The sequence below is a fragment of the Phalacrocorax carbo genome, chromosome 2, assembly GCF_963921805.1.
Source record: "Phalacrocorax carbo chromosome 2, bPhaCar2.1, whole genome shotgun sequence".
Taxonomy (NCBI): domain Eukaryota; kingdom Metazoa; phylum Chordata; class Aves; order Suliformes; family Phalacrocoracidae; genus Phalacrocorax; species Phalacrocorax carbo.
Window position 1 is genome coordinate 95,652,926 of NC_087514.1, and position 22,912 is coordinate 95,675,837.

The 22,912-nt window shown below is 38.6% G+C and overlaps 1 protein-coding gene across 5 annotated transcripts in view; it reads right to left on the minus strand.

Annotated features, from left to right (window-relative positions):
- SLC35B3 (solute carrier family 35 member B3) overlaps positions 1–18,151 on the minus strand; it is a 29,992-nt gene extending 11,841 nt beyond the window's left edge. Inside the window, exons 1-8 of one of the 5 annotated variants that reach the window (XM_064443577.1) lie at positions 15,573–15,587; positions 15,394–15,486; positions 13,159–13,437; positions 11,709–11,830; positions 9,638–9,792; positions 8,011–8,118; positions 3,155–3,252; positions 212–304 (exon numbers count right to left, since the gene is read on the minus strand). In XM_064443577.1, the coding sequence (XP_064299647.1) occupies positions 212–304; positions 3,155–3,252; positions 8,011–8,118; positions 9,638–9,792; positions 11,709–11,830; positions 13,159–13,359 (777 nt within the window). In that variant the 5' untranslated portion in view covers positions 13,360–13,437; positions 15,394–15,486; positions 15,573–15,587. The other 4 variants (XM_064443580.1, XM_064443576.1, XM_064443578.1 and 1 more) reach the window with 4 other exon arrangements.
- Positions 18,152–22,912: the final 4,761 nt, after the last annotated feature.

The window sequence follows — 22,912 nt, forward strand, 5'->3', positions numbered from 1 at the left end:
TTATGTTTATTTAAAAAAAAAAACAAACAAAACATTACCCTATCTGATACATCAAAGACTGTAACAACTTGCTTAATGTATGAATTACAAGAGTCAACCAGTTTACGTGATGAAAATAAAACTTCAGAGAAGTGGTGAGATTTTCTAAACCATACCAAGCAATGTTTTCCAATGAGGTTGTTCATAGAAAAAAGGAAATCTTTACACCTACCTTTGAGCAAAATGTTACTGCAGGGCTTAATCCACTAGTGCATGTTAATCCAAATAAAATATACACAAAACCTATTGAATAGGAATACAAAACCTAGAATAGTTTAAGAGAAAATAATTACCAGGTGATACTATACAAAAGGACAAAATTTAATGATTTCAAATGTTTGGCCCCATTAATACGTTCAACTTCTCAGAGTTGAATTTGCAGTGTTTGAAGATATTTTTACTAGGATTTCTATAATAGCTGATGTACAGTGAAAAGTGTTAGAGACATTCTTCCTACCCACAATTACATAAAAAAGGTTTCATAAGCCAGTCAGTTAATAATATCCTGAGGTCAATGTTGACTGTGGTAAATCCTTCAAATTCATGTTTTCTCATCCTAAATAAAACTTCACACAACTATATAATTAAATAGTTTGAATAATATGTTAAATATATTTCCTTTTCTGCTACTTATCCTGCACAGTAAAGATCTATATTACACTAAATGTACAAAGGGTAGCACATAATCACTCTGAACAGCCAGAAGAAGTGTCACATAATTTTTATCTGTGTCACTTTGGTTCACGTACACAACACATCTCCATTATGGTTATAGGATAAAAGATTTTCAATTATGACCAGCTCTGGCCTAGTTCAGGACTCAGAACAGTCTATACTCAGCAAACAGTAAGCTCTTCATGTTGTCTGTGCTCTTACTTAACTCATAGCTTCATACAAAAGCGACAAAAGAATCTTAATCCTATCTTTTCCCATGTAGAGGCACAAACAGAAGCTGGAACTGCCCACCCATACATCCTCCCGTGCAGTGGGAGGCATTCAGCTGTTTGGGCAACATTTAGTGGCCTCTTCTTGTGAAAGAGGGAGACAGTGAACAGAACTATTGGACACATTACCAGCTGGAACATGCTGATTTACTAGACTTTCAATACAGGCCTACTTCTCTTGACACAGGTTTCAGAAATTGTTTACATTATACTATTCCAATTATTTGCAAAAATAAATCTATTAACAATTGATAACAATGCCATGAGACAACAGAACACTTATCACTGCTCTACAATAATGGAGGATGAATGTGTATTTCAAGAGCAGAACTGCTTTCAACCTCTTAAAAAACAACGACCTGATCTTCAGAGCTCTTGTTTTACAGCATTTATACACACAAAAGTTAGTCTCTAGTTCTTCATTTGCCTCTGCATCCAGCTTTTCTCCCAAAGACCTCACTTCTCACAACCAGGAATGAGCACCACATTGCTAGTTCCTTATCAGGCAGCGTGATACATCTCACTCCCTTAGAATCACAACAAGGCAAAATCAGGCATAAGTTTCAGCTGCAAGACATCTTTTCTATTTTCCTAATTGCTTAATCCAGGATGAGTTCCAAATTCAGCAATGAAACAGAGATCCTATGGATGACAGATTCCTTTACTCTTCAATTTTATTTCCAGATCAGTGTCCATTAGACATGATCTTTGGTTCAGAAGACCTCTTAAATTTTCACCCACAGTCTCAGGTCTAGAAATTTCTGATTTTTTGAAATTCTGCTTGTACTTTTGCACTGAATTCTCCAAACAAAATCCCAGAGTGTAATCTCTAGGCCTCAAACAAACAAAACCCTTATAGCCTTAATCACTACAGTGAATCTCTACAAGTAGTGTGACTATACAATATGAAGACCAACATTTGTCAGGCTAACGCAGAATAAAAAGCAAAGATCTGGAGATAAGCAACTCTGATGCTCCTGTTAACAACTGTCAGACGACTGTTGGCAAGATGAGAAAGAAAACTGTTAGAGATGGTACTTTGTTTAGGATTTCAGAGATTACAGCTACAGAAGGCTGTGGTGGGCCAGGCGAGGTCCATTTAGCTAAGGTCTCTGACTCAGGCAGCAGTCAACAGTGAAAGGTAAGAGAAAGTATAAAAAAGACACACACCCCCACACACACCCCCACACCCCAAACAAAACAAAACAAAACCCACAAAAAACCCCACCAAACCAAACCAAGAATAAAGTGACACTTTTCAGGTATGTTCTTCTGCTTTCCAGAAACCTGAAGCTCAAACTTCTTGAGCCAACCTAAATCGCTTTCAGCCATAAATGAAGCTTCCTTCTAACTAATTTTCTCTCCATTTGTGAAGCTATTCTCATAAAAGAGGAACTAGATTTTCTAGTTAAATGTCAAATACATGCCAAACTTGCAAATTAAATTTCAATAATTTTACTTGTGACATATTCAAAGAACGGCTGTTATAATAAAAGATTTTCTTGTATTTACTTGATTTTAGAGAAAAAGATGCCAGACTGAAATGCAAGTTTTGTTCAAAAAGAAAAGATAGTCCGCACAAACAGATAAGCGCATTCCAAATAAGTATATTAAAAATGCTGAGCAATACTTTTTCAAAATCATGTATTTCACTGAATCAGGAATACACATGTCCACCCATTCTGAAAGTCAAGAGTTTTACTGATTTCAAAAGCTTAAAAAAAGGCTGCCTCTCAAATGCCAGCAGACTTTAGAATCGGAAGTCTAGCAAAGTAAGAGAAAAGCAACGTGTTCCATGCACCACATGCTTATCTATAGCAGAAGAACAGTATATATTTTCCAGAGATTAAGTGCATGATCATACAGAAAACACTCCATTGATTTCAGGCCTGCAGGGTAGACAAAGAAATTGTGGCTAGAAAGAAGTGATTTTGTAGCTGCAATATACATTTGAAGTTGCACACAGAAAGCAGCACCCCTGAAAAGTTAAAAAACAGAGCAAACAAACAAAAAACACCAAAAGCCCCCAAACAAACAGAAAACCCCAAGAACAATACACCAAAAGCCCTTCCTTACATATGCAAGAGAAAAGCAGATTAGGTTTCATGTTTTGTCATTGTATGCCTTGTCTGTGATAGGTGTTCTTTTAAAATTGCAAATCAGGTATTTACCATTTCTGAATTAGAACCATTGTGCAACTTCATAGCTTTTTCCTGTACATTTCCTATAACTGCATCTGCGCAGAGGGCAAGGGATATTAGGACCACACCTAATATAAGAAAAAAAACAAAAACAAAAACAAAACCTGTTCAGAATATTTATCAGCAAAGCAGAGTAGTGACGAAAACCACTCTGTACTTATCCTGGGAAAAAAAAAAATCTTGAATAGAAAAAATAATAAACCCCCTCAATATCATATCCTAAATGTCAGCAAAACTACTTCATTATACTAGTATAATGCAGTGTCCACCCCCACTCCCTCCACCAGCAAAGCCCCGAGCACTGTGTGCCTCTAAGCTTGATAGTAACGTCTGGACATTGCTATAAAGAAGCTAGTTGTAGTTTTTGTAGTGACAAGAGTAAAAGAATGTCAATTGCATTTACTGAGGTGTTTTTAATGAAGATAAATAACCAGAGAATATACTCTTTTGAGTAGTTAATCCTAGATTATTTTTTCCTGACAAAGGCAAATAGAAATGTTAGATGTAATGATAAAACATGCAAGAGGATTCACAGTGGAAATCTTTCATTGTTAAAATATTAATTTTAAAAAACTATAGTTCAGGTACAAACCCCATGGTTTTAGATTACCATATTCGTTCACAACCAAGTCACTACAGAGTCAATAATGTAATCAGCTTTCCAATAACAAAAATTAATAACTTCTTATCCATGCCAGTCACAACTCATTTCCCAACCTCCAAACTTCGATTCTTTCATGACTGTAGCAACTGTTGTGTTTAACATTGCAAGAGTTAGAAATTAATGATGCACAAAGGTTGAAATACCACTTTTCCTAAGTATACAACATTACAGAAGATATCAGTCATCAAAATCCTATTTACTGTCTGCTGTAGTCTTGGTGCCTTAAAAACATCATAAATGTCAGGGAAGAATGCAAAGTGGAAGGCTAGAAACAAGCAGTGTTACATACAAGCCATTCTTAACACTATGTTCTTACTATCAGAGGCCTCATTATACGCATTCTGATGGACCAAATGGAGCATAAGTTCCTGACAGAGAAAAAAAATCTCAGCACCTCGGATTTTCAGAATTGAAAGATTTAATATTTTTAAGACCAATGAAGTTTTAGGTGGCATCTCCTAGGCCGGATTCTGGATACATGGGAACTTCCAAACCAGCATTTTCAGTTGGGAACCATTTCCTTTCCTAGGCTAGACTTATGCAACTGAAGCAACAGAAAAAAACTCTGAATTTCTCAAAGTTATCAGGCATTGGAAAAGGTATGAGTTAATGGAAATTACATGATAACCTGAATAATACTGGTTATGCTAAAGACCACAGTATATAGATAATGATTCACAGAATCACAGAATTCCATGGATCCAGCTCTGGTCCAAAGGTATAACACCTCTAGCTCAGCAATAGCCTTGCTGCAGATCACTTCTGTAAAGTGACTGAGCATGTCTTCATCTGTGTTCTCTATCACGCTGGTTCCAGGAGTGGTTAATGGCCCAGGCACATCACTGGACAAATACATGGGTTCAGTACTGGACTGAGATGAAAAGGTTACCAGCGATCTGAAGTGCAAGTGCACATGGAAAGGAGAAATGTAGGGACAGGACACATGTTCATATTATGTACATGCGCAGTTTGGATTATGAAGAGAAGAATTGCTGCTGAGCAGCAGTTGCAAAACTATAAATGAGACCAGTAACGTTATAGAGTATGTAAAGCACAAAGAAAAATTATTGGAAGAACTGGTCCTAAATTAATTCTGAAAGAAATTAAACCTGGAGGCCTTGCACCAACAGACTTGACTGAAACACCACAGTACACTGTATTTTACACTATTAATGTGATGCTTGAAGTCACTAAAATATTAACTGTGCTTATACATTTATAAGCTATTGGATAGTTACATAAGTTCCTCAACAATATATTCTCACACTTGCAATCGCCACCACTTAAATGTGTTAGACTAGTGAGCTGTTTGGAGTTCACCTGCCCATTAAGACCTCTTTAATACTCCACATTTTAGAAGCCTGCCATACATAAGATTAGAAGACATGGTAGACGTAACTAACCAAGTAATATCATCCTAACAACAGTGAAGCTAAGGACAAAACACCTCAGTCTGCAAAAGACTAAACTGCACAAACAGTCTAGGGTGGAGGAGTTTTCATGCAATTTATATTTTCACTGTGTCTTCACTGAAAATAGTTAATTTCCACTTACATCTGTAATGCCAGAACAGTAGAAGCTCCCACAGTACCAATGGTTCAAGACTGTCTCCTCCTGCACACCCTTCTCTTCTGTAAGTCCTGTATCTATTACTCACAGCTATTTAGGATACCTACCACTATCTCTCCAATTTGATAATGCTAGGAGATGCTTTGAGAGATTAACACCAACTCCATCTTGAAAAGCATACCTCTCCCTTAGTTACAAATATATACCTGTTCTGGCAGTAGAGAGTTTCTGTCTTCTTGGCTGATGGCTGACCTCTTTCATGTGTAAACAAAATCTGTGTAAATTCCTTTTTTGGCCCAGCAATACTGAGATTAGATTTCAATGGCAGGGGAAAAAAAAAACACAACCAAAAACCAACAAACCCAAAACCAAAAAAGGACTTGTAAAATTTTTCATCCAGATAATATTTTATGTCTGATCATGCTCCATTTTTTGTATTTGCATCAGACAACAAAGATTATCTGTTTTGTTTAACTTCACAGCATAGTTTTGCTCTCTTAGAACTGTGAAATGTAAACAGCTTTTTCTTAATAAGTTAGTAGAAGTTCTGTGAAACCATGCTAGAATCATACTAGTTTGTATGGAAAGAGTTCTAAATAAGTGTTCATAAATCACTGGAGCAAACTCAGCAATTTAGGGGGCAGTAAGTGGGCAGTAACATAAAACTGCAACTTTAGAAAACAGTAATTTAATTTGTTTATGTTTCTGAAAGTTTTAATATCCTTAAACACTTTGTTATTTCTTTGAAGATACTCTGCGAAGATACTCAATTAAACTCTGCCTCTCCGCTTTCAGTTCTTATTCTGTGATTTACAGATACAACAAGAAAAGTGTAATTATTCAAAAGAATATGCCATTTTGCAGAGTGAGCAAAGTTTTTAATAATTCTTATCACTGGTTTCACAGTTGGGCAGCTAAGTATTTCTGCAATACCAAAAATCAGTACATTTCTTGAAGGAAGGGACCACCTACCTCCAAAATTCATCTGAGAAAAGGAAAAACTCCACCTTTCCCATTATGAAAAGTTTCTTCTGGTTAAATTAAGTGACATGGGAATAAAGCAGAATAGACAAGAGGGAATAGAGAAACAGAGAAAGAACCTTCTCAGAAGGTGCGCAGGAGAATTTCCAATCACCTTCCTAAGGGGAGATCCAGACTTTGGAATTGTAGTTCTGCATTCTATTTCACAGAACTAACTTCCTCCAAATGGTAGTGCTCTAAGCTTCAATATACGCAGACTTGTTTGGAGTGTCCAAAATAGATTAATAATGAAAGATAACCCTGTTTATTCTCTGAAGACCTTTAAAGTTTTTTATCTTGTGTTCTTTAGATCTTTGAGGGCATCAGGACTTTGCTACATTTGCTGCACTTGACCCTATCCCATTCAGCTGAAGAATTAACTTTCCAAACCTTTTCAGAACTAGGTCATAGCACATACTTAAAACAGTTCAAATTTTACAACAGGAATATATTAACATGCGAACACACTTAGAAGCTATAGTCAGAAACAGCTGTAATAGTAACACTCATCTATACATCGGAAACATTAGAATATGATTACATGCATACCAAAGACATACTGTACTCAAAATATTTTTTTTCAAGTAGCCACCCACTTACACCACACATAAATACATTAAATGCACAGCAGGTCATATAATTCACAGAGTTTTGTAATTTCTTCCCCTACCAGTAGCACTAAAATGACATTAAAAGGTGTGAGAATTAATTTCTGAGCAAGGCAAAAGATACATACAGTTTAGACATCACAAATTGATCATCACTAACACTAGATGAGATAATATTTTGTGAAGACAAAAAGTCTTCTCCTTAAAACTGAGTATTTATTATTATTATTAGGAACAAAACTTCTAAATCACTGCCTCCACCACTAAGAAATAAAGGATTCAAACTGAACGTAACAGTTGTTGTAACTCATGTCAGAATTTGAAAAGAATACACTAGAAGTTGAGTATTCAAAAGCTTACGGTTCAGTACTAATCCAAACACTGGCCAAGTAAATAACATAGATTTTATGACTAACCCGTTCTCCTTTGTCATTTGAGAAAGGCATTCAACTACATTTTTAAAACCAAGTACGTTAAAATCTTTTCCTTCTGACTTTACACAGTACAGAAGAGTTAGAACGTGGGCACTGCAACTACGAACTACTGCAAATCTGAGTGAGATCATCAATTAGTATGAAGCAAATGGTTTTGAAATGAAAAAGACTTAAAGAGGTTTAACTAGAAAAGACAACTAATCTTTTGAAGTTTTAAAATGGTCAAACTGAATTCTACCATATTTATTTTAACATATCTACTGGGAAGTATTTCTTGAGAACAAGCATGAGAGATTTCAACATGAAGAGTGCAATTTCCAGAAATTTTAAGAACCTGAAAACTAACACTTAGAATAAAAGCCTCTTCTGCCACAGATACAGTTCTGCTAGCACAAAGCTACAACGAAACCTGCATTGTCCGTATGATACCTGAAGGCACTCCACCAAGAACTCTCAGAACTTCTGTGGAACGCTTACTGTAGGGGGAAAAAAAAGGATTTTGTTAAACTCTAAAATATAATATATCTTTACCTGTCAAGTTGAAGTTTGGTGCAACTGTGCTGTCAGCTAAAGTAAACCATATTAATCCAAGACTCATACATAGGGCAGCAGACACGTCTGCAATATTATAACGCTTTCCTACAAAAGCAATACAAACAACATGAATGGACTGTTAACACTCTCAGAATTTCATGTTTATCCTGTTTAGCAGACTAGAAGGCAAAGAAAAAACTGTTCCAATGTCATTCTTTTACTTAAGCAGAAGACCTAATGCTCTGGCCTTTCATGACTACAACAGCAGCTCTAACAGGGAGGAGGATCATAACAGATACTACTGATTCTTGTGGTCAGTTCTAGTTTTACTCTTACTTACATAAAGCACGCTCTCAATGGCATAAAGCACACCCTCCCTGACAAAGCACCATCTCAGCAACTTCAGAACAGCTTAGATATCTTCTTAACATTTTCCCCTCATGCAAGAGATTTTGGCTGCCTTTACGGATTAGAGAGAAGTCATTCCCAAACACTAACAGATGATTTGGGTACTTTTAGAACCCTACATTGTCCGTTAGTTTGGGAGAGAGGGGATGTGGAAGGAGGTGGAGAAAGAAACAGAGTAGGGAAATGAAAATGCAGGAGTTTGTATATCTTGTTTAAAATAACACATTCCTTTCCCAGAAAGTTCTACTTTCAATATAAGCTTCCAAGGGAACTTTTTTAAACTGAAAATTTTAACTTATTTTTTTAAAAATAATAATTCTTTTTAAAAATATATTTTTTAAGAGAATACAGTAGTACAACAACACAATATAAAGTTCCACAAAGCTTTAAGGAATATCAGTCTCTCTGCATTAAAATGATACAAAATGATTCCTAATAAAAGGTAAATACTGTGCATATGTGCGCATACGTAAACTCCTCTGAAAGTTCAGCTTTCCATTTCAACTAGAAGGCCAGAATTAACTACAGAAGAAATATATCATTCTAGATTCTGTTCCATAGCACTTGCCCATGCAGAGCTTTACTGACTTAATGAATCCCCGCATATTGAACTTTTCTAATACACTGAAGTCTTTTAAATCCAGAAATACTGAAGTATGTTTATTCACATAACTATACACTTTATCCGTTGCTCTCCAAATCCCTTTTTCTGTTCTTGGAGTAGGAACTAGGACTTTAGGACTAGCTAAAACCATGTAAAGTCAGGTGTATTTCTGATCAAACATTTAATGAAAATTTAGGAATTTTAATTAGGGATTTAGGAATGAAGCTTTTCAAACAACAAGAGCAGCTGGATTCATAAATCATAGCTGCACTTCTTTTTTTTTTCCATTTCAAGTTTTCCATTTGGTTTAGTAAACAAAGTTACATTACTTAAAAATTACAAAAGCCTGCATAAAAAAAAAGTTTTGCAAGTGTCCTGTACAACTTCTTTTCCCCCACATTTTCTGTTTATCTGATTTTATTTGTACATTTTCTGAGAAGATGCTTCAGAAAGTCATATTTTTCCTCCTGTAGGAAAAATGCTACCTGTCCCTCTCTATCCAAGAGCCTCAGTGGAATTTAGCAAAGTACAGGATTCAATATATGACTGCCTCCCAAAGAAACAACAACAACAGCAACAATGAAATCACTTGATTGCAAGACTAAGACTTACCTTGTATAAAAACCCCTCCTATCATAACTGGAATCAGCTTACAGCACTTGAAGATGACTTGAGTAGGGTAATTCAGATATCCTAAAGAGGTATTTGACAAACCCATAGTTGCAACTGTTAAAAACGCTATTATCATGTAAGTTTTGCCAGGAATTCTACAAAACAAACATACAAATCTTGGTATTACAGACTCATCTACAGGAGTTTTGGCTTGGAAAATTTAGATAAAGGAATATGTTTGTAATACAGCTGGACCATCTTTCCCCTGAATTTCATTCCGTAATAGAAGTTTTAAAATGCACACAAATGACTGATTTCAAATTTAATTTCTTTCAATTACTGCTCATAAACAGCATTCAAATAGAAGGCAATAAAAACTTCATGGCACATGAAGTACTCAAGCAGTAGTTCTTTAACCTCCTTCTGAGAAGGTATATAATTTACAGAAGAATCAAGACAAAGACTTCAGATTATCTGTCAAAGGAAACAGAGAAGGCTGGTATACCAAGAGATCCTGAATCTTAGTCCTGTCATGGTCACTGTGCCCATTTCTTTGGTGAAGTTTTCACGCAAACATTGACATTTTTAGACTGAAGAAAGTTGAAAGAAGTACCATTGTTTTATAAAACTCAACAGAACTGAGAGAGAAGAGATTCAAATATCATGAACGGAGGGGCTCATTGAACATTTCAGATGTATTGTTTGCAGTCTGATGAACTTATAACCTGACAACAGATGATCCAACAGTAATCTTTAGCAATTGCTGTGCTCACTGTCATTTTTTACAGTTATTGTTGTGCATATGTTCAGCTATTTTTTATGCATACGCAGAGCCACATTAAGCAACATAAGGAGACGTCTTGCTGTAACCGTCTTATCCATAACTCATTATGTGATGTAGGCATACAAGAAAAATTTAAATTTTACAAAACAGAGAATTCTGCATCAAAATTAGGAAATAGATTTTTTTTTAAACGTCTACAAGAAGATGCCTAGGTTATATGACATGAAATGTAAAATATATTCAAGATCTGCATTTCCAGCATAACTTACAGTGTCACGCTCTGTAAGCATTAGCAACTATTTAGTAATCAAAACCTAAATACTAGTTACAGAACACCCAAAAGGTAACTATGCAATATTATCTGATGCATCTCAAGAAGTCAGCTAACTTGAAATATAAGCTCTCTGTGTTTAAACTAAAAGGAATAATTGATCAAAGCTACATTGTTGGGCTGTAAAAGAATTCTATTACCTAAAATCTGTATATGCAAAATCAGAGCCAAGGCTGACTACGGGTAAGGAAAACTAGTTATGCTTAATGAGGATATAATGCTTTAAAGCAATTTTAGAATCCAAGCACACCATGACAGCCTCTATCCAGGCTTCCAGAGGGCCTCAATGCACAGCTTGCAGAGGCTGTAGTTGGGCAGGAAGCCATAGAATGGCCACGCTGAGTCAGACCACTGCTCCATATTCCTAGGATTCAAGACAGCAAGAATCTCCTTGGTCAACTGCAGTGAAAACACAGAATAATTTTGTGGCAGGGTGTTATGAGTGCTATCTTAAATGAAAAATGCAAAACCTAAGCACATCCTTCGAACCAAACCTACACAGCCACATGGCAAACAGAGACCAGACCTCTGATGCTCTCTAAGATGCACAGCATGCTAGAGGAACCTCTTGGTGAGGAGGTGCCAAGGTCTGAGGAAAAGGTATTCAGTGAGAGATGGCTTCAGGTGCTGTGAAGTGCAGTTGGCCCTACTCTAGATGTGATAATCCCAAGCAACGCATACATGAGTCAGTCTGTACCAGCTACCTTAAGGATAGAATACGCTCTCTAAGTGGGACAAAGTGACAGTAGAGTCAACAAGACTACTTACAGGCCTGAAATCTAAGCAGGTGCTTATAAAACATTTTCTAACATTATCCAGTAAATTCACATTATTTCAACTACGGAACTGCCACCAATGCCTCACAGTATTCACATTCAGACAACAGAAATTTACCAAAAATATCAAATGCTTCAAAATTTGATGGACAGTTGGTAAAATGCTTGGAAAACACGTACCTTCTCCTTTTGTCCTGAATCAATTGCAGTTCTATTAGTCCAAAAATTGAATAAAATCCAAATTGCACTAAAGTGAGGTACCAACCAAAAGGTTTAAAACCTTCCACTGAAAATATCAATTCCTATAAAAAAAAAAAAAAGACAAAACAAAACAAAACCCACCAAGGTCACATATGTACACCAAAATATTAAATCAAAACAAAATCAACAGACTTTTTCATCATGTACATTCAAATCTAGCCTTTACAGCTGCTGGTTATTAACTAGAATTTACCTGCCATATGTAGCTTGCAAAGTATTGGAAAAGATGATTTAGGTTCTCCAAAATGCAATGAGAAAATTTACTGCTGGTGTAAATCCACAGAAATTAATGGATCGATTAATCAGGGGAATACATTTGATCCATTAATATTTATCTCAAATTATAGATGGCTTCCTGTCTCCTTTTCTATTGGTTTTCGGTTCATTTACTTCAGCAGACTGGTTTTATCCAGATTTTATAAATAGCCTACAATAAATTAAACACAAACTTTCTCCAACAGACATATTTACCAGTAATTTTCATCTCTTAGGAATGCACACCTAATATTTTGAGTGCCTATATTAAATAGCACTTGTGAGCTTATAAATTTGCAGGCTGTAGAAACTTTTTAAACCAGAGCAATCTGTTATGGAAAAATACATGCAATGCATAAAGAATTATGTAGATGTGTCAGTTATACAAACAAAAGGCTACCTAATATTTTCCTTTTTGAGATTCTGCTTTCAATTACCCATAACTTTGCCTAACTCTTTGGAGGTAACTTTAAGAAATGTCTCAGCTGCTTTTTGAAAACTGTATTGGAAACATGGTGAATTTTAATTACAAACTTTTTTAATTACTCCAAAAGTAAAAAGGAACAGAAATGTAGCTGTTCAAGATAAAAGAAGAAACGTTAGCAGGGAGACAAATGTTTAACTAAAACAGCATAAACGTTATGCTTTTGCTTAACAAACACCGCAGTACATGTTTCAGCTCTGTCCTGAATGGAGAGCAGAGAGAACAATAGACTGCTATTACTGTACAGCACTTGCGGAACTCGAGGAGATCTAAAGGTTTCAACACCAATGAAGACTTACCTGTCAGTCTGTACGGTTCTACAACTTGTTCGTTTTCAGATGACTATGAAATCACATTTATAAAATACACATTCAAAACAATATTTAAAGGTATATCTTGTACACAGAAGTAAAAGATCAAGTTATGAAAGTCCTACTGAACCAAACCTTGTAGGCACATGAACTGTAATGGAGTCTTACAATTACTTACTGCTCTTGAATTCTGAAAGCTTCACTTTGGATTCAATATCTATTTTAAGTGTCTATACAAATTAAAATACATACTATATTGTTATACTATTGAAAAAGGGGTAGAAGGAATTGGCGTAAGACGTAAGTTCATAGCATTTACCTGTAAATATCCATAGATCAGATAAAACATAAAAACTCCAGAAACACAGATGAAAAATTGAGTAGGTTTGTTAAATTTGCTGAGATTCATGCCAAGGACTACAACATCATCTACTGATTTGATATGAGGAGACATAGTTTGAGATTTGGAAGGTACACTGATGGAAATGTGTTTTCTTGATGAAGTGAATTTCAGATCCATGACTCCTAGTTCGCTGCATTCGGTGTTATTGTTATGTTCTTTCTGCTCTTCTCTTTCTGTGTCTTCCCCGTGTGAAACCTGAAAGAAACACTGAAATCAGATAAGACATAACATGCAACCTTCCAACAATAACAGTAAACAAATGGGACATTTATATAGAAAATGTAAAGGTGTAAGAGAGTTCTTGGATTGTTTTTATTCAGAAATTATGTTTATCTTTTCTGATGTCCAAAGTCAACATCAGTGAACATCAGAGGCCAACAACACCTTATGAAAGCGCTTTTGCTTCATGTGGGAAGTAGTATTCCTACACTCTACAAAACAAAGAAACCAACCCCAAAACATCAGCAATAGAAAACCAGCTTCAGTTTCACAATAGCTCAAACTAGCCCTTTTATGCCAGTACTCACAGGAGTGACTGCTTGGGAGAGAAGTGATCCCCGTGATCAGATCACAGTGAAAGAACTGGCATTGAAACACTGCGGTTCTGTCTACTTTACTTCATTTTCACAGTGAAATAAACCAGACCAGTCCACTACATGGGAAGCTTTGCTGAAAACTACAGATTTGAGGCTATGATTGGTTACAAGCATCAAACTAGAAGAAGTTATCCCCTCATTCACACATTTATTCACTGTTTCTCACACACTTCTGAGGAAAAGAACATGAAGATGGAAACAAGAAGACTAAGAAGCCAGTCTCAGATATTAGATTGGTTATCTGATGAGGTCTATGGTATGCCAATCCCTCTAATATTAACCACGTGCAGTCATTTCCACATGTAATAGAAAACAAAATTGGACAACTGAGGCCTGGAGAAAGAATTTAGCAGCTTAATAGACTGACAGGCAAATAATTCTTTTCTCCAGCTCAGCAGAGTATGATGTTTGAGCCTTTTTTTTTCTTTTTTCTTTTCAGCCTCAAGATAAACACATCGGTCAGTCATCCCAAGATTTTTAAGTGTAGGTCAGCATCTAGCTCAGTGAGCAGTCAGTAATTAAATTCTGTTTGTCTTGACTATTTAGTGATTTGTTTTCCCCAGCTCAAAAATACTTCTCCTCATCACACGTGTGAAAAATGCTTTCCCCATTGTTTTTAAATGGAAAATGTGTTAGTATATAAAAGCTAGATCATACAATAAACATAGCAAATGTATTCTGATTGGACATTGGTAATTTATTATACAATAGAAGAAATTATACATTTAGCTGAAAAAATGAAGGAGTAGTATAAAACTTATAATATGGTTAGGTTTTCTTTTTTAATACAACCTACTATCAGGCTGAAACACGATTCCTATTAAAGTTCTGAAAGGATAGCTTGGGGACTATAACAGGAGTTTAGGGACTATAATGATTATTTGTGTTTAACTTCAGAGCTGTTCAGTTGAAAACCAAAAGCAAGAGATAGAAAGTTAATCCCAAAATGAGGCGGCCATAAAAAATGGAAAAAGAAAAAGTTTAAGTAGACTCTTTTTAGAAAAAAAAGAAAAGTACCAATGTCATGCAATGAGGCACCAGTGAAGCTTCATGTACAGAATCATACAGAATTCTGATCACCCTGAAAAACAGATTCAAAGAACAACTGCAAAAAAGGTTATAAAGATGGAGGAACAGATTGCCCACCTTTTGAAAAGAAATAAGATGAAAGTGTAACTTGTCCAGCCTAACAAAACCCTGATGAAAAGCAAACAGGCTTGCTTTCAATGAAACTATAGCAGGGATTACCACTAAGGGGGAAAACATATTTCTTAATTTAAGGACAGTAGCATAAGAGCAAATGGGCATGAAATGATCACGACAAATTTTACTAGAAACTACCTTTTCATCCCTAGACTATCTATATTCTAGAGCAGCCTAAAAACAAAAGAACAATTGAACTGTCTTTAAGGTGAAGTTTATGAAAGCAATTATGTAGAGCTGTTAAGATTGGGCGTGATGATTAAGCAGTCCACTTTAGTCTTGTGTTTATAGCATTCCACCACTACAGAAAGCAGAGTAAAGGTGCCTGTAGAAGATACTCGGTGACACTTACCTAGTCACTAAACCAGTATATGAATTACTACTCTCCCCAGAAGGATTACATGCAAAGTTAGGACTCCCAAATTCAATCCCACAGAGCAAAACGCTATGAAGGAAAGACAATGTATTTAGAAATTGATCCATTGCTGACATCTTAGCTGAACTTGTATTTTCACTGGTGCCTGTTCAGACCTTTCCTGTCCAATGTACACTTCCTCTTGAGAGGCACACAGCATTTGTTAATGTCACACTTTCTCAGTAGGAAGAAGAGCTGCAGAAGTAATCAGAGCCTCATTTTTCACCTAAGCTGAAACACAGAGAACAATGTAGGCCCTGCAATGTAGCCACGTACTGTCGTGTGCTTCAAGAGTCCAAAAATTGAGTGAATTGTATAATGCGTAGTTCTGTACCTACAGTTACCACTCTGGCACTATTTTAAATATTACTTGCGTAATCCCTGTGTTAGGATCAGCAAAAGTAGAAGTAGAGCGAAGAAGAAACAGTAACAAGTGCATTTATGTACTGGCTGGGATGGAGTTAATTTTCTTCATAACAGCTTGTATGGTGCTGTGTTTCACATTTGTGACCAAAAAGCATGCTGATAACACATCAATGTTTTAGCTGTTGCTAGGCAGAGCTTGCACAGCATCAAGGCTTTTTCTGTTTCTCCCTCTGCCCCATCCCAGTGACCAGACTGGGGTGTGTGCAGAGGATGGGAGGGGGCACAACCTGATAGATGACCCCAACTAACCAGAGGTATTCCATGCTATAAAGGGTCATGCTCAGCAATAAAAAGCAAGATGAGGGAATTTAGGGAGGTTAGCCATATTTTGCTCAGGAACTGGCTCAGCATCAGTCTACCTGTGGAAGGAGCGATTGCCATTACACCACCTGTTGTTTTCTGTCTCTCTTTTTCCACTCTTCCTCTACTTCTTTAACAATTTTTATCTCAACCCAGGAGTTTTCTTGCTTTTCCTCTTCTCCCATCCCTCTGGGAGCAGGGAGAAAGTGAGCAAGTTGCTGTGTAGTGCTTAGCTGCCTACCAGCATTAACCCACACCACAATTAACACAATTGTTTCTAAATTTCAACTATTTATATTCAAAATATTTCCTCAGGAACACCATCAGTTTTTATAATCTGACCATTTAATTTCTTGCAGGTTACCAAGTCTACCACTAAAGTAGTAAGAAACAACACTGATAGCTCTAGTTACGGCCAGGCTGTCAATAAGATGATGCACGGTAACTGGTTTTTCTCCGTTATATTCTAAAGGAAACAAAAAATTACCATGTTCAAGAAACATTTCAAGGAACACTGTTTAACAACTGAAGAAACTGTAAATGTATGTGTCCACCTGAAACACTCTCCGCCAAGTAATTTCATTGCCAAATGTGACAAAGCTCTCCTGAAGTCCACTGTGACTTCTCAAATGTTATTTTTCTAAGTATCAAAAATGCTATTCATCCTCCTCTCACCAAAATCCCTCAAACAACTGATTCACCTTTTGAACAAGCAAGCACCAAAAATTTGTTTTATGAAGAGCCAAGTGGCTTAAGAGCTGTCCCAATGTGTGTGAAATAGCATATTTCCCTTTGTTTCCTCCTGTGTGTAAAAATGTAAACAACACGTTCTCTAAATCAAAGACTTTTTGTTCTTTCCTCTTTGAAAAAGGGGTCCTATGCAAACCAAGATTTTAACCTAGCACACAAGTAAAGTAGAGTGATTATTACTTGAAAGAGAAACAAATGAACAAGTAACTAAGAAAAGCAAAATGTCTTTCGCCTCCAAAAAGTTAATGACTTGTACCAAGCATGGAAAAAACATTATGAAGGAACTGGGACTTTTTTTATTTAACCCTGAAGAACATCCATTAAAGACATCAGTTTGGCAGAAACTAACATCTCGGTACTCTCAGAAAAATCGCTCGCATGAGCCATGCAAGTTCCACGCTGGCCCTGGCCAAGATCCATTTCCTTTGGAGCTAATTTCACAACTGCCTGGCGACGGGACAGCCGCTGGCAACGCGACAGGGATGCTCCGGGTTACAAAGGACGCAAACGTGCCTCCGTCGGTGGTACCCAGAGGCAGGAGAGGGAAGGGGGACGGGGACCAGCACGATGCTCGAAGCTTGCTCCCTCCCTCCCCGCTCGCCTGCGCCCAGCCCTCCGCCAGCCGGGGCCGTGGGCCGGCCCAGGCCACACCCCGAGACCGGGACAGAGGTGGCTGTGCCCCCGCACCCGCCAACTGCCCCGGGCCGGGCCGGGCCGGGCCGGGCTCTCCAGCCGCCACAGGCCGCCATTCCTCGCCGCTCCCATCGGGGAGGGGAACGTCTCCCTGCTCAGGGGTCCCGAGGGACACCGCCTCCGAGGGACAGCCGGAACCCTCCCGCCGGCCAGAGCCGACCGCCGCCGTCTCCTCCTCCTCCTCCTCCTCCTCCTCCTCCTCCTCCTCCTCCTCCTCCTCCTCCCCCCGCTCCGGCCCCACGCGCTCCTCACCGTCGCGTCCATGCCCCCCTGCCACGGGGTGACTCTCCCCAGGAAGCGAAACTCGCCTCCTCCCCCCGCCGCGGAGGGGCCCCGCCCCCGTACCTGTTCGGCGGGGGAGGAGGAGGCGCGGGGGAGGAGGGGCACAGCCGCCGCCGCCAGCCCCCACTGCGCCCGTCCCGCTCCCCGGGACCGATCCCTCCGTCCGGCCTCCCGCGCCGCCGGAAGTGGCTGTGGGAATGCCAGGGGGTCGGCGCGAGCATCGAGCGCATCGAGACAGCGCTTACTCGCTCGGCGTTCTGCTACTCGGCCTGAGACGGGCGGGGACACCCTCCAGCTCCCGCCTCACCCCCGCTGGGGGCGGGGCCTTTTGTTAGGAACCGCCCATCTGAGTGGCTGATGGGCGGGGCTTCTTTATTAGGAACCGCCCCTCTGGGGTGCTGAGGGAAAGGGGCGGGGTGAGGCTCGGCTCGCTCTTGGCTGTGGCTAGTGGCGGGTTTCGTGGCGGCTCCCCCGGGGCGGGTGGCGGCTCCGTTACGGCCTGTGCCCCGTCGGGATGCGGGTCTCCCGGTGTGGTGAAGCAGTGCTGAGCGGCCAGGAGCGAGGGTCTCTCCGGCCGCGCCTCGCCGGCCCGTTGCCCTGGCGAAGGGGGGTGGGGGGTGGGTGGCGGCCGCCTGGGGAGGGCGGGAAGGTGGCGGGGGGGCGCCTCAGGGAGGGTCCCGCTGGGCCCCGGTGGTGGTTGGGTGAGGCGCTGCTGGAGCCTCGGCGCTCTGGAAAAGCCCCAGGAGGTGGGCGGCCGTGGCTCACGGCGCGGGGAACCTGAAATAGTTGTGGAATCCTTGACGAGAAGATTTTTGTTGCGAGGTTTGTTCTCGTGTGAGTGGTAAATCACCCACGTGAGGTTGCCGCCTTCGTAAAAATTGCGAAAAAAATGCGGTTTTACTCTCCAGGGAGGCCTCCCTGAGGTATTTCCACGTGAGGCTGCAGGAAGAAAATAATAAAAATATTTAATAACGACAAGCGAAAAGGTAAATGAGAGCAATAACAGCAAAATGTGTAGAGACCATAACGGCCAAAAGAATTGGGTAAAAAGCTTAGAAAAAAGGTAGCTAAAGGCATTTATGGGAAATTACATGAATTAGATGAAAGTACATGAAATCTAGTTATTAATCATATCAGGCTATAAAATGGAAATGCTGTGTTTCTAGTAATAACGTGCAGAAGTATTTAACATTATACATATCTGGTGTCCTGTAGCATTTAGGAAATGCAAGCCTTTGCATTTAAGACGTTTGCAGCGTCTTAAAAGTTTTCCTTCATGTTTTCCAGTGCTAGTGCAGTAAATCAGTATGCATTATGGATAGTAGCTCCAAGTGCACTAGCTTTTACAATAATATTTTTAAGGATATTTACTAAGTGACAAATGCCAAAACGAAAGTGTGTGCTTGAGGTTGACTTTAAAGCAAACAAACATAAAAAATGTTGATACCCCCCCAAAAAACATTTTGACAAAATCGGTGTTTCTGAAAAAGGGGTTTAGCTGAGCGAAATATTGCAGCCATCTTCTTGAGAGGTTCCAATGCTTCTTGGTTTAGGTTTCCTCCGTCTGGGTTGAGGGATTTCAGATTTAGCGAACAAGTGCGCTTTTTTTGCAGTAGTAGGGACAGTGCTTTTCGCTGTCTCCATGATGAAAGAAACTACCCCCATAACTCATGTAAATAAATCCAAGCTTGCACACGGCAAGCTGGGATTTTCTAGCTTCCTATAAGTAAATTCTCTAGATATGTCGTCTGTAATGAACTGTATTTTACAGATACAAGTGGGGCGATTACTTGTCCACAATGTTATTGTTTTTCCAGCTACTGCTAGCTGGGAAATAGGTGTTAAGAGGGAGCGCAAAGCTCCCAACTTTGGTTAGTTTGAAGGCAAGCTAAGATACATAGGAGGCAAGATTTGGAGCAGACTGTGCCTGAATGACTCAATGGAAGCAGGCAGGTAGGAGAGAAAATCAAACCATACCACTAAATGGGGTTGACTAAGTAACCTGTAACTGGAACGAGGAACCTGGGGGCGTGCGGCTCTGGACTAGGAAGAGGGTTGAGGAGAGACACGCTGGCAAATGTGATTCTGATGTTCCCTTAATATTTGAGACTTTGCAGTCTTGCTGCTGTCGTATCGTAACATTTTTTTTTATTCAGAAACATGGAAATTAGACCGCTTGATTTCACCTCCGAAGGTCTCCTGCCTATTTGTAAAGAACATGCATTTTGCCATTTGCAGTGCATTTTTCTGTTTCTATTATCCATATTCCATCATTCAAACTGGAGAAAGTGTAGAGCGGGCTGTATGCCGGGGAATGTTCTCTTTAAATAAAGCAGAAGAATGAACCACGAGTAGGATGTTTATTATTGATCTCACAGATGTTTTTGCAGTCTGCAATATGAACACGTATGGATTACTGGTAAAGCTGGAAAGCAAATTACATTTTTCTTTTATCGTTTTTAAAAATGAAGTTAGAGTTTATGAAAGGTACTGGATTCAGACTCCGGGGACTCAACTTCTCTGTTTATCCAGGAAATAGATATTGTACATCACAAGCAGAGGCAGTGAAAGTATTAAAGATCTCAAAGTTTTCATGCTGCCTATCGGTACTTCTTCTTGACCAGTACCAAGGTACCAGTAGGGAAGCTTACTCTGCGCGCGGGCTTAATCATATGTCTTCCTTCTAGAATACAGAACTGAAGGTACACAATAATGCTGTTGGCTCTAGTTTTATTGGCAAGAACTTTTGTTCACTACAATCTAACTTAGCAGTGCCAGCTTCTTATTATTGCTTTCTAGCCTGGGTTGTTTTTCAGCTCTTTGAATATAAGTATTTCTAATTTTTCAACTGTAAAATGGTACGCCTGTACCATGCCCTATATAGTGGGTTGGGAGTTAACCAGAACAAAGGTGCTGTGCAGTTCTTCTTTGTGGAAGGGAACACAAATATGGAATATTTTTAACAGGTGCGCACCTTGCTTTTTGCTAGTGGATTATGGACAGTAATATCTTTGTGGCATAGTGTGTGTTCCTATTAAGAATTTGAAGGCATAAAAAAAATATTTCCTCTGTGTGCAAAAATTACCCAATACAGGTCAGTTTCCCCATGAAAGGTGTAAATAGGTATACTGTTAGGGACACAAGTATCCACAAACATTTTTACCCAGCTGATAAATAAAACGGACTTAATGAAGCAAAACAATGAAGGTTTTTTGTTATATTTCAGCATGAAAGGCAAATTAATACAATTTACAAAAGCTTGAACCCACTTCTGAGAGCTGTGTGTTTTTTAACTTTGTATAAATAATTCTAGAATCTGCTATGTCAACTAAAACATGATATATGCAAACGAGGATGCAGTTTGTGAGTCTTGATACAGCTAAAACCAATATAATTTACTGGTTTATTGTTTTTACCAAAAATGGTGGGGAACTACATGTAAAGCCTCCTATTTTTCTTTGAATTGTGCTTTAAGGTTTGCATTCAAGACAAAACTAAGTATTATGCAAAAGTAAGTATTTTGGTTAGACGAAACTGCATTTTGGCTGCTGTAACTTGTCATCCGCTGAGTCTGGGGGAGTTAGGTGACCCTAGAAACTCGATTGACAAAAAGTAGAGAGGCTTTTTATCTTTGTAGCGTGAGGAGAAGGGGGGGAAGAGCGATAGTTCTCTTCTCCTGTTGACAAATATAAAGGTGTTACTGATAATTTTAATACCGTATGTTTCACAGTAAGATTTCCCTGCCAGCTCTGTACAGGTTTTTATTGCTCTTACTCTGAGATGCTGTGGAACGAGAACAAAATAAATAAGGCACGTGTAGAAGAAAGACTTGATTGGCTTTTTGGTAGGAATATTTTTCCATATTAGGAATAAGTGCCCAACCAAACTGGGGATGGCTAGTTAAGTCTCACAATGTCAATGCAATTTTAAAAGCACATATTTTACCTTAAAGTGTATATGTTATTTAGGCTTCTCTGATAAATGTTTTCTGAATCCTTTCTTATAATTTTCTGTGCTTAAATTCCAGCTGCAATGATTTTTCTTAGCCTAATTTTTAAAACCCTTTCTAATGTATTCCTTGTACTAGTGTATTTTACTGCCTCAGAAACTGAATTGCAGTTTTAACAGTAACAAAATTCTATGATTATAGAATACCCAGTTTGAAACGTGTGATACATCACTTCATATTCAAGGGAAAGCTATTGTACCTAGAATTATAAAGTTAAATTAAGGTTCTGCCTCTGACATTACAAAGTACTGTAATACTGATTTTTAAATTTTTAAATTGCACTTAAACCGTGGAACATATGATCAGACAGATAATCTGTCAAGTGTTGATAACTGTCTAGATACAACTTCATTACTTCTGTCTTGTCACCAGTGCATATACATGCTAGTACTTGGAAATGCAAACAGTAAGTAATTTTTTAGAGGGAGTGGGTGTGCAGATGCGTGTTCTACCGCTTGTTTGGAGTAATATCATAGAGGAATTTTTCAGTCGTAATGGGTTAAATCAAAAAAATTGTACTCAAGCCAGGATGTAGGCAAATTATTTTGTGCTTTGTGATCTGAGGGGGTTAAAGTAACTTTACCAGTCAGTTTAGGTCACAAGCAGCCTTCTTTAGAATAACGTCTTTTTATTCATAAGCAGTTCTGAACGGGTGTTATGACCCGAAATTGACAGCGTTACGCTGATGGTACTCCAGAGTGTGCGAGTAAAAGCTGTCTCACTTGTGCCTGCAGGTCTTTTGTTACACTGGAGGCAATGGCAGAGTAAGTACTAGTGAGGCAGGTTGATTGATAGAATGTTTCCTATATAAAAATTTCTCACTGTCCTATTGCATGATTTTTGTAATTGTTTAGGGCCTTCTAGACTGTAAATAATAGCGCGTATCCTGGCTGTACAAAGTTTGAATTCAGGCCTTGCTTCTGAGAAGTGAAGATGTGATGGATGTTCTTTCTTGAAGTGTAATATTTGGGAGATTTGCTTAGTAAGGATGTGGCT